General features: G+C 58.3%; 2 protein-coding genes across 2 annotated transcripts in view; both read right to left on the reverse strand.

Annotated features, from left to right (window-relative positions):
- Window positions 1-4,556, reverse strand: part of HOXD11 (homeobox D11) — a 6,574-nt gene extending 2,018 nt beyond the window's left edge. Inside the window, exons 1-2 of the mRNA XM_023743468.1 lie at window positions 4,490-4,556; window positions 2,981-3,166 (exon numbers count right to left, since the gene is read on the reverse strand). Of these exons, the coding sequence (XP_023599236.1) occupies window positions 2,981-3,166; window positions 4,490-4,556 (253 nt within the window). The remainder of the gene's footprint in view (window positions 1-2,980; window positions 3,167-4,489) is intronic.
- A 587-nt stretch (window positions 4,557-5,143) lies between these two features.
- Window positions 5,144-8,708, reverse strand: HOXD12 (homeobox D12). The gene is given in 3 exon segments (XM_006083089.2): window positions 5,144-7,054; window positions 7,201-7,465; window positions 7,467-8,708. Coding segments are annotated over 3 exon segments (816 nt in total). The 5' UTR covers window positions 7,779-8,708; the 3' UTR covers window positions 5,144-6,815.
- Between the last annotated feature and the right edge of the window lie 1,140 nt (window positions 8,709-9,848).

Genomic DNA, 9,848 nt, shown 5'->3' on the forward strand with positions numbered 1-9,848 from the left:
CGGCCGCCGCCGCTGCCGCCGCCGCCGCCGCCGCCGCCGCGTAGTAGGGAGCGTAGCCCCCCGCGCTGCTGCTGCCGCCCCCGCCGGGGCCACCCCCGCCGCCGGCCCCCGCGCCACTGCCGCCGCCGCCACGGTACGGCCACTTGGCGCGCTCTAGGCCGTAGTCGCGGAAGGCCACCTCGCGCACGGGCTGGACGTGCGGCGCCAGGTTGGAAGAGTAAGGAAAATTCATCTGGCAGGACGATGGCTGCGACAGGAACGACGGCTTGCTGGCGAAGTCCGACGGGGCCACATAGTAGGGCGCAGCCGGGGCAGGTACATACTAGCTGCGCTCGGGCCCGCACTCGTCAAAGTCGTTTCATGGCTCCGCGGCGTGCGCGCCGGCCAGCCCTGGGCCGCTCCCCGCGCCCGCCAACCTGAGCCATTGATTGCACACGAGGCTTGGGCCAGGATCAACTAAGCAAAAATCCCCACCGGGCGCTGACGTGCAATTCATCTTGATTGATTCTGGTGGTAATTATGTCACGTGACGCCATGGAGAGAAATGTCCTTATATCTATATCAGCGCTCGCCAACACGCCCCGGGACGGCTCCTGGCGCCGAGACACGCGCGTTGGGGGCGGATCGACCTCCCTCTCCAGCCAGATCTCCTTGGGCGCCCCCGACTAGGCTGCTCCGCAGACTGGTCACCTGTGCGCCGCCGGTGGCTGCCACTGCTGGGTGCATCTGCCACCGCCCGGCTGGGCCGCCCGCCCGCGCCGCTTAAGTACGCGGACCGAGGCTGACGGGGAGGAGGAGGGAGGAGGAGGAAGGGGGAGGAAGGGGGAAGGGAAAGAAGCGGAGAGCAGAGGGGGGAGCCCCGGGCCCGGGGCACTGGGGACTAGGTGTGAGGGTGTGAGGTTCCCACTCTCCACACCCCTTCCAGCAGCCGATCCCTCCCCCCGCGACGCCACCACCCCTGCAGCGTGCCAGCAAGGAGCTTGTTGCATCTCCTTCAAGGGGCGTGATTGCGCAGCTCTCGGGGCGCAAGGAGTCTGATTTACATATTTCTCTGCCAAGCGCTTTCGCTGCAGAGTAACTTGGCTCTCATCACTCCTGACCTCGGGAGCGCCAGTGCCAGCCTCGGAAAAACCCACTCCAAAACCCTACCAGGCGCTCACCCAGGCTAGGGCCTCGGTGCCCACTCGGTCCTGTCGCCCTCTCTTCTCTCTCTGTTCCTGTCTCTTCTTTCGTCTCTCTTGCAGCCTTCCCGTTTCTTTTTCTCCTGTCCTAATTGTCTATTCCCCTCTCTTGTTTCTTTTCTCCTACGTTTCTGTCTCCTTTTCTCTGCTCTGTCTCCTGATATTCTCTCCTCCTTTCCCCTCGCTGTGTGTCACAGCCTCTCCCCGGATCCCTGTCGCCTCTGCCTTTTTCTCTCCCTGCGCTAAAGCAAGGAGGACACCCTGATGGCCCCTCTGGAAGCTGGGGGGTCTGATGAACAAAAGGACCTGGAGTTCTTCTCTCAGGGAGCCCAGCCTTCAGCTCTCCCCTAACCAGAGACAAGCCACCCGGCCTCGGCCCTTCCCACCCTCTCTGCTTTCTGGCCTGGATTGGGACCAGCCAACCTCACATACAGCCCAGTCCCTGTGTGGGGACCCCATCAAGGCCTACGTATCTGCCATCTCTCCCCTGGTCTCCTTTCTGTCCTTGGGCCTACACAGTCTCTGCACCACCCTCTCCCCAAGTCTGTTGATTTGGGGGGTGTCTCTCAGCAGCTCTTGCCTCCTTGCTTGACTCAGCCCTGAGGACCTCCCCATCCGCTCGCCCCAAGGCCTCACTCTCCTGGTGGCCACTTCGTCCCTATTTCTAGCCTAGGGACCCAGGCAAGGCCTGGGCTCCCGCCTCGGAGGGGCCAGCGCTTTCCAAAGGTAAAATCAGACTCTCAGAAAGAAGCTCCTGCAAACCCCAACCCCAGAACCCAGGGTAGGAAGATGCTCCGTTCCCCAGGATGCCTCTGCCCAGGCAACCAGAAACACTGAGCCCGGGACTTAGCCCTCCACCCAGGGCGGGCGCAGGCTGTGGAGCGGGGTCCCTCCCTGGCTCCGGCCACTGCAGTGCCCCTGAAGTGAGCTCTGCCCACCGGGCCGCCACACAGAGAAAAGGCGGGCGGGCAGAGCTCATATCTATTTTCTGCCCAATGTCCCCCCTCTCCCTCTTTTTCTCCTCCCTTCCCTTTTCCCTCCCACTCACCCTTCTCCGCCCCCACCTTCCTACCTCTGCTTCCCTCTGAATACAGCGCAAACTGGTCGGTGGCGACTGGAAGGCAGGGAACCTCCCCCGCCCCCCAGAACTGCCCATCCTTTTGTGCACCTCCTCAAAGCGGGCACCTTTACCCAGATTCCAGCTCGACCCCCTTCTCCTCAGCCCAGAGCGCCCGCACAGTTATCTGCCTCCCCATCCGCATCCCGGCCTAAGCCTCCTTTTGGGCTCGTAGTCGACGCCCCTGGATCTTTCTCCTAAAATGGCTCCCGGGACACTGCACACTAGCCCTGCGGCAGCTCAGGGCCCTGGGCAACGGCGGCGGGGCCCCAGCCGGGTCTGTATGTGTCCGGGGGCGCACAAAATTCTCGCGCCTTCTCTCTGAATGGGGTGGGGCGCAGGCATCCCTCTACCCCCCAAATAGAGTCTGCTGGCTGCCTGAGAGGGAAATGGGGAGGACGAACCATTCAAGTTCAACGACATGGCGATGGCGGCTCCGGCTGGAGCCGCGCTTTGGCGGGGGAGGTTCGCCATCTGCAGCGGCTCACGGGTGTAAAGAGAAAAGGGGAAGGCGGGCCCCCTCTGCGCGTTTGCACGGACCCCCGCCCCCACACCCAAGCCAGGGCTTTCGTCCTGGCACCAGCCCGCTTCGTCTTTGGGCCCCAGCTCCCTTCTCAATCTTTATCCCAAACCCAAAGAAAACCGCAACCTCCCAACCCGCGCGTCCCGCTCGAGAACCTACCGTGAAGCCCCCGGCGCGGTGGCGCTGTGGCCTTGTCCTTGCCTGCGCGACCCCGCTCGAAGCGCAGGGAGGGAGCGCACCGCACCCTCCCGCACAGCCCGCAGCTCCGCGAGTGGTAGCTTTCCGAGCAGCGCCTGGACGCTCTGCGGTGATTGTGAGCCACCCAAGATAAGACACTAACTTGACCTTAACTTTGTCAGGGCGCCCCTGGTATCTGGAGAACGTGAACAGACACTGTCTGGCAGCTCTCGTAAAAGCTGACTGGGGAAGGGATTCTGAGTCATTTCATTTATTGCCACTACAGTTCTGCAAGAAAGCTTTTCCTCCCTGCCAAACTTTAATTATTTATGCTCTTTTAGGAAACGAAAGAAGAGGAGAAGCGAGGGGAAAACACCCAGAGCCAGTCCCTTCCTGCAGAGCCTTCGGAATGGGCTTCCTAAGTCGAGTGACTGGAGAACAACAACAACAAAACAAAAAAAATGTGGGGAGACCACCTTTGTCCGAGGATGATCGGACAGGCGCCGAGCACCCCCTCCCCCACCCCCACCGCCACTAAGGTGGGTGGATGCAGCTGGGAGAGGCGGGGTGAAAGGGCACCCCCTTCCAGGCACACACATGAATATTTACAACAGTTCTGGATTTCTCCTCCACCCCAACCCCCTGCCTCCCGGAAGCCTCCCCAGCCCGCCTCCCTTGGGGAGAGCCCCAGGCCTTAAAAGCGTCCTGGTAGGCTCCCTGAGTTCGCAGCCATTGAATGCCAGACGAAGCAGTTTTTGTTTTGTTTGTTTTTTTCTCGTTTAAAAACCGTTTTCTTGGTAAAGAGGCCTGCCTGGACTGCAGCATTTCCGAGTACGCATTTGTCTTTGTGCGAGGGAATGTTGAGCACTCAGACTTCAGCATCCTTTCTCTTGGGCGTTTGTTTCTTATGAATTTCCTCGTGGTTCCAAATCCTCGCCGGGATTTCAGCCACCGCTGCTACAGGAGAGAGGGCACCGCCACCCCACCGCCTTTGTGTTTGTGCGGATCGGTAAAAGGGATAGATTTGAAAAGCATTGCCCAAGCCATACGCCACGGATAAGATTTTACCCTTAGAATAATTTCAATCTGTTTGGGGAGTGGTCTCCATGAATATCTCCTCCCACCCTACAAGCCAGGCTAAAGAGAAAGAACAGGATGCTTTAATGATATATATTAGAAAGAAATGGCCTCCTGCATGCGGTCTCAGGTCTTGGGTTTACGTCTGGCTTCCTGTTCCTTTACCCAGCCCCTGAACCTGAGGTCTGAGAATGGTCTCCTCTTTTGTTCGGATGTTTTTGAGAACCAGCTCCAGGTACCAATGCCTCCCTGAGCCCCACAAAATGGGGAAACATTTCTAAAGAGAGGGTCCCCCCAGCCTCTTGGTTCCTTTTTCCTCCGTTGTATTTTTTAAAGGAGCTACTTTAAAAATATTTTTAAAGTACACATCAAATTCGATTGTGGGAAGGGGAATTGGAACCATTAAGTACTCACTATTGGAGATTTGGCAGTTTTGACCATTGTCCCACTTGCTAAAAACTAGAAATTCTTTACTTTCCATCTCCAAGCTAGCTGGAGCTGGGGTCTATAAGAGGATGGTGAATACAGCAGGCCTTTCCTTGCTTTCCCTGACTGAGCTACAGGCTCGGAAGGCCTAGGGTGCAGAGGCCACATTTCCCAAGGGAGTTTGCTAGGCTGAAGGCAGAGGTGCCACAGGGCATAGCCTTTTCCAGAGAAGGCTGACCAAAACATGGCAGGGCGAGATGTTTGTATTGAAATATGAGGAACCTCATATCTTGGCAGCCTCCATCCCCCTAACAATAGCAAGCTTTCAAGTTTGAGAATTTAGGCAAAATGCAGAAGCCCCTGCCTGCAATAAGCTGAGGGTTTGCTTCATGTGTGAGACACACTCAAATCTGTCCAGGAATCCCCCTCTTTGGATATTTCACACACATTTTGTTCATACATCATTTCCTGACTGACTTGGAAGACATCTTCTCATCTAATGAACAATCAAGTCAATACCTACAGTGAAACGGCAACCAGGAAAGAAAAACTGGATTTCGTGGCCTGAAAAACATTAGGAGGGAATCCGAAACGTTTTGATAAATCAACATCAGTCCCTTGACAGCTTGGCTGGGACCTGGATATTTATTTCCACTCAAAACATTTCTATGTGTCTGATATATACAAGCTATTGTTTTTGACAAAATCAAAACAAAACAAAACATGCATGACAACTATTAGATAGCAAAGAAAATGCAATTAGTCTAAATATCAACTAAAGTCAGTTTGGCAGAGGCTCAGGGGCTCCTTGTGAGGTGCCCACTCTAGATCTAGGGCCTGGTCCTCCACTGAAAATAAATCATTGGACTTAGGGAAGGAATTTCCAAGCTCTTAGGCTGTTATGCATCTTGCTAGGAGTTGGGGGCGCTAATTCACAGAAGGAGAGGGAAAAGAAGCAGGGATGGTAAAAAGGAGTTTAGGGGGCCCTCGGGTTCAATGAGGTTAAGGCAGGATACCCCGGCACATGTGGAACGACTCCTTTTGGCATCCTGGAACCCCAGCCTCCACAAAGTAAGCCTAGCAAAGCCCAGGGCCTTTCAGACTCCACGGGGGCAGGCCAGCGATGGCCTCAGAAAGGGCACAGTGTTTGGGCCCCTCCTGGACTTGGAGGGGGGTGGAGAGGAAGAGGGGAACTTCTACTCCTCTCTACTTGGTCAAGAGCAGCTGTGAGGGGCCCAGGATCTGAGGGAACTCCTTCCTTGTCTGCCTCCTGACTGATCGATGGAGGAGCCTTCACTTCTCCTTGCAGTGGCCCGTTACTATAATTTAAGGAAGAAAGACATGTTGACACCTTTACCCACCTTGACAGGAAAGTCATATTTATATTCGGAATGTAGGACACCCCCTCCCCCTTGCTCACTCCATTCTCCTGCCCCTGGACATTTCTCCCTCCTTTTAATGCAGCCCAGCCCCAAAGCAGCCTAGCAGCTCCTCATCAGAGCTCACCTCTGGGGGTCCAGTTACAGAGCGCAGGGCTTTGGCCTAGGCGTGTGTGAGGAGGTGAGAGAAGTAGGGGAATTTTACCAGTCTTGGCTATGAAGTGCAGTTTGCCATGGAGCCTGGCCTCCCTTGCCCCATTCATGGGAAGGAAGTATCCAGTCCATTCCACCAAGCTGGAGGAGCCATTCCAGCCTGAACTCCGAGGTGTTTCTGAGTTTGTAGGGCCACACTCCTTCCCCTTTCCTCCCGAAGTCTGGAGATCTAGGGCACTTTAGTCCTCCCAAACCATCCAGGGCAGAGAGCAGGGAGTGGTGGTGGCACCCTCTCCTTTCTCCAAAATCAGGATTCCGGCTTTTCCACAAGGGGCTTTGGCTGCAAAGAGACACAATTGTGCCCACAACCCTTTCCATTCTGCCCTGGAGGCCTTCCTGAATTCAATTGCCTGCTAAATGTAGAAGGAATTGGGGAGGAGGGGAAGGAGACTAACTATGTGAAAGCCGAAATCCAAGTAAAAGGGAGCTGGAGTGAGCCCAGGTTTAAATGCTAAGACAGGTGCGCCTAGGCCCCCACTGGGGAAGCCTCAAGGCCAAGGTTGTGCCGCAACTTCCACAGCCCCTCCGGGAAAGGGGAAAGCCTGGAGGTCTCCAAATCTGACCAGGTCTCCAAATCTCCTGCTGGCTTTGGGGGCTGCAGACGAGCAGAGGGTACCTAGGACCAACTGAGAAGGAGCAGATGGAAAAGACCCCGTCTCAGCTCGTCCTCCACGCCAGGCTCCGGCTCAAAAAGGAAGGCCCGGCCATGGCCAGGCCCCGGGCTAGTACAGCGCCAGCGCCTGCTCGCGCAGCACCACGCGCTTCTTCTTCATACGACGATTCTGGAACCAGATTTTGACCTGCTGGTCGCTGAGGTTCAGCCTGTTGGACAATTCCTTGCGCTTCTGCCGGTTGATGAATTCGTTCAGGAGGAATTCGTTCTCCAGCTCTGCAATCTGCTGCTTGGTGTAGGGTTTCCGCTTCTTGCGGGCCCTCCCAGGGGCCGCCCCCCACGGCAGGCCTGCAACACAGCCCGAACCCTAGTCAGCCCAGCCTGCTCCCTATAGCCTGCCCGCCCCCGGAGGCTCCCTCCCCCTACACGCTCTCCCCTGCACCCCACCTCCCATTCCGGCCCCTGCTGGCCCGGGGAGCACGGCCAATGTTTACCGTCGGGCAGCGAAGGTCGCAGGCAAGATGCGACGCCCGCTGCCTGCACTGTCATGTTCAAGTTGAGCGGGGCCCTTGGCGTCGTCCTTGAAGCGGGCGCGCAGGGGTCCCCTCAAGCAGGGGCCGCAGAGCCGGGCGCGGCGCGGCCCACACCCGCCGTAGTCGTACTTTGGACAATTTGAGATCAGCGCCTGCCGGGGGCCAGGCTAGACTCCGGGGCAAGGGTGGCCGCGCTTCGGCCAACGCTCTCAGGCCCGGAGACCGCGGTCGGGCGTATAGAACTTGGCCTGCTCGTCGGGTCGGTCCTTGGCGCCCAGGGGCTGCAGGCCAAGAGGCCCGGAGCCAGCCAGGTAGGGCTGCGAGAAGCTGCCGAAGGCGGTGGCACCGGCAGGCTGCGCCGGGGCGCAGGAGGCGGGCGTGGTGGCCCAGGGCAGCGCGCCGCGCGGGTATGAAATGGGGGGAAGCGCGGCCAACTGGCCTCCATTCGGCCGCAGGTTGGAGAAGTAGAAGGAGTCGGGAGACTGCAGATTCAGAAGCGAGCCCACATAGCCCGCTCTGTAAAGACTGCGCTCACACATCTCCAACAAAGGGCTTCGGCTACGCTCGCAGCAGTATTTAGTTACAACCGGGAATAAGAGGACAGGCTCAGACGATTGGACGAAACTTTGCCTGCAGGTTCTTCAAAGCCGGTCATTTCAGCACCGCCTACATCCCCCGACCCGGTTTTCCCCCCCTTCAGGGTATTATGATAACACCCGCAATATTTGATGGTGAAGGACAAGGCTGCCAGGCAGAGCCAAGGCAGGTTGAGGGGAGGCGAAGCCCCTGTGAGTTTCCAGGCCCAGTGCAAGGAGCTGGGGGCATCGGGCATAGGGTGCCTTTGCCCGAGTGTCCCTTGGGACCCTTCTTGGTCTTGATTGGCTTTGCACTGCCGTTTCCTCCGCTTACCTGGGCCAGGCTTGCTTCTCCCAGCTTTAAGCTGCAGCCGAGGCCTTTTCCAGTACCCGGTGACTCTCGGCTTGTCGGAAGATCCTGTGGTCTGGGGCGGCCACCAGCTCTCTCCCTAGGCCTAAGCCATGCTACTCCCAACCCGTTCCTCCCCGTCCGGCCGGTCTCCCTGGAGAGGACTCTTCACCGGTGACCTGGCAGCGGAGACCCACGCACTGCCCGAGTCCTGGGTCCGGGCTGCAGGCACAGTCCCAGAGTTCTGATGATGGAGAAGGGCATCACAGACGCTCCCAACTCTGGCGCCCAGGAAGGAGGCTTCACACCAATCCTGGGTGCTTCCTCACGGCCAAGCCCTCTGCTCCGGAGGAGGCCCTGGCGGGGCAGCTCGATTGGCCAAGGCTACATTCCTTTTACCGCAAGGAGTCACCTTGGCGACTACATCCCGCAAAGCAGAAGTCCAAGGTGTTTATCCCTCTGTGGCGGGCAGAGCAGGCCGAGCTCCCCCAACCTGGTGAGGAAGGAGAGCGGAGCCAGAGCTACCGGCCAGGAACAGCGGGGCCCGCGGAGGAAGAGGGCCAGCAGCCGCCCTCCGCTCAGCGCCTCCGGGGGCTCGGGAGGCCGGCGGGTTCCGGGGACCCGCCAACGCGGAGGTGGGCGGGGCAGCGCTCCATCGCCGGGAGCCCGCGGCAGCCCCCGCAGCCGGCCCTGGGTCTAGTCTGGTCAGAGGGCTAGGGGTCCTCCTCTCCTGCCTCCGGCCCCGAGACCCCCAGCGACCCCGTGGCTGCAGCCCGCCCCAGCCGGCAGCCCGCCTCGCGGTGCCCGAGCCAAGCTGGAATTGGTTAGGCCGCCAGCTCGGCACCGAGACCACACAGGCGCCGCCGGAGGGCACCGCTGACCACCGCGCTGCGACTTTATTGTGTGAGTTATGGCGACCAATTGGGCGGCTCTGGGGAACGCAATCGGCCTCTTCCTCCCGCTCTAGGGCGGGGGTAGGGGGTGGGGGTGGGCAAGTCGGGGGCTCCTCAGACTGTCGGTTTCCTTAGGAGCTCAGACACTGAAACGCACTCCCCTCCCCGTCCTTTCATGATGCGGAGGGGGGAGGGGGGCAGACACAAGCTGCAATCTCAGTTCCTAGGGACTTAGGGGACCCAGGCGCTCATTTTTGGAAACTCGCCCCGTTTTTGAGGAGCTACAGCCTCCCCAGGCTCGAAAGGTCCAGCTCCAGGGGTCCCTGCCGTCTCCTCTCCTCCCATCTCAGTAAACAGAGATCCGGTATTTCCAAGTCTACCCCAACACTTAGCAGTCGCACGGCTGCGGTTTGCCAACCCCTCTGACCCTCCCCCCCCGACAAGGAGATGGGTGAAGAAATCAGACCCTACAAGCCTCCTACTTACAATAAAAAAGAAAAAAGCGTGTTTTTCTTTTTTCCGTAGGGACCCGTCCCCAATTAATTCAGAAGTGTTCGGAGTTAGAGGGAGCAGAGGAAACAAGTCTATTTTTTTAGCGGGGGAATTTGTTACAAGAGATGGGTGGCCTCTGAATGAGCAACAAAGGTCTCTCGACTGTGATGCGAAGTTGAAAAGAGTAATTTGTATCGAAGTCGAACGTGGAGACCTCAGAAGCGCGCATACGCTTAACAGGTACTGTATAAGGACCAACACGCTGTGGAGCGCGCGCCGGCCAGGCAGACAATCAAAAAA

This window comes from Myotis lucifugus, unplaced genomic scaffold (genome assembly GCF_000147115.1).
Source record: "Myotis lucifugus unplaced genomic scaffold, Myoluc2.0 scaffold_5, whole genome shotgun sequence".
NCBI lineage: Eukaryota > Metazoa > Chordata > Mammalia > Chiroptera > Vespertilionidae > Myotis > Myotis lucifugus.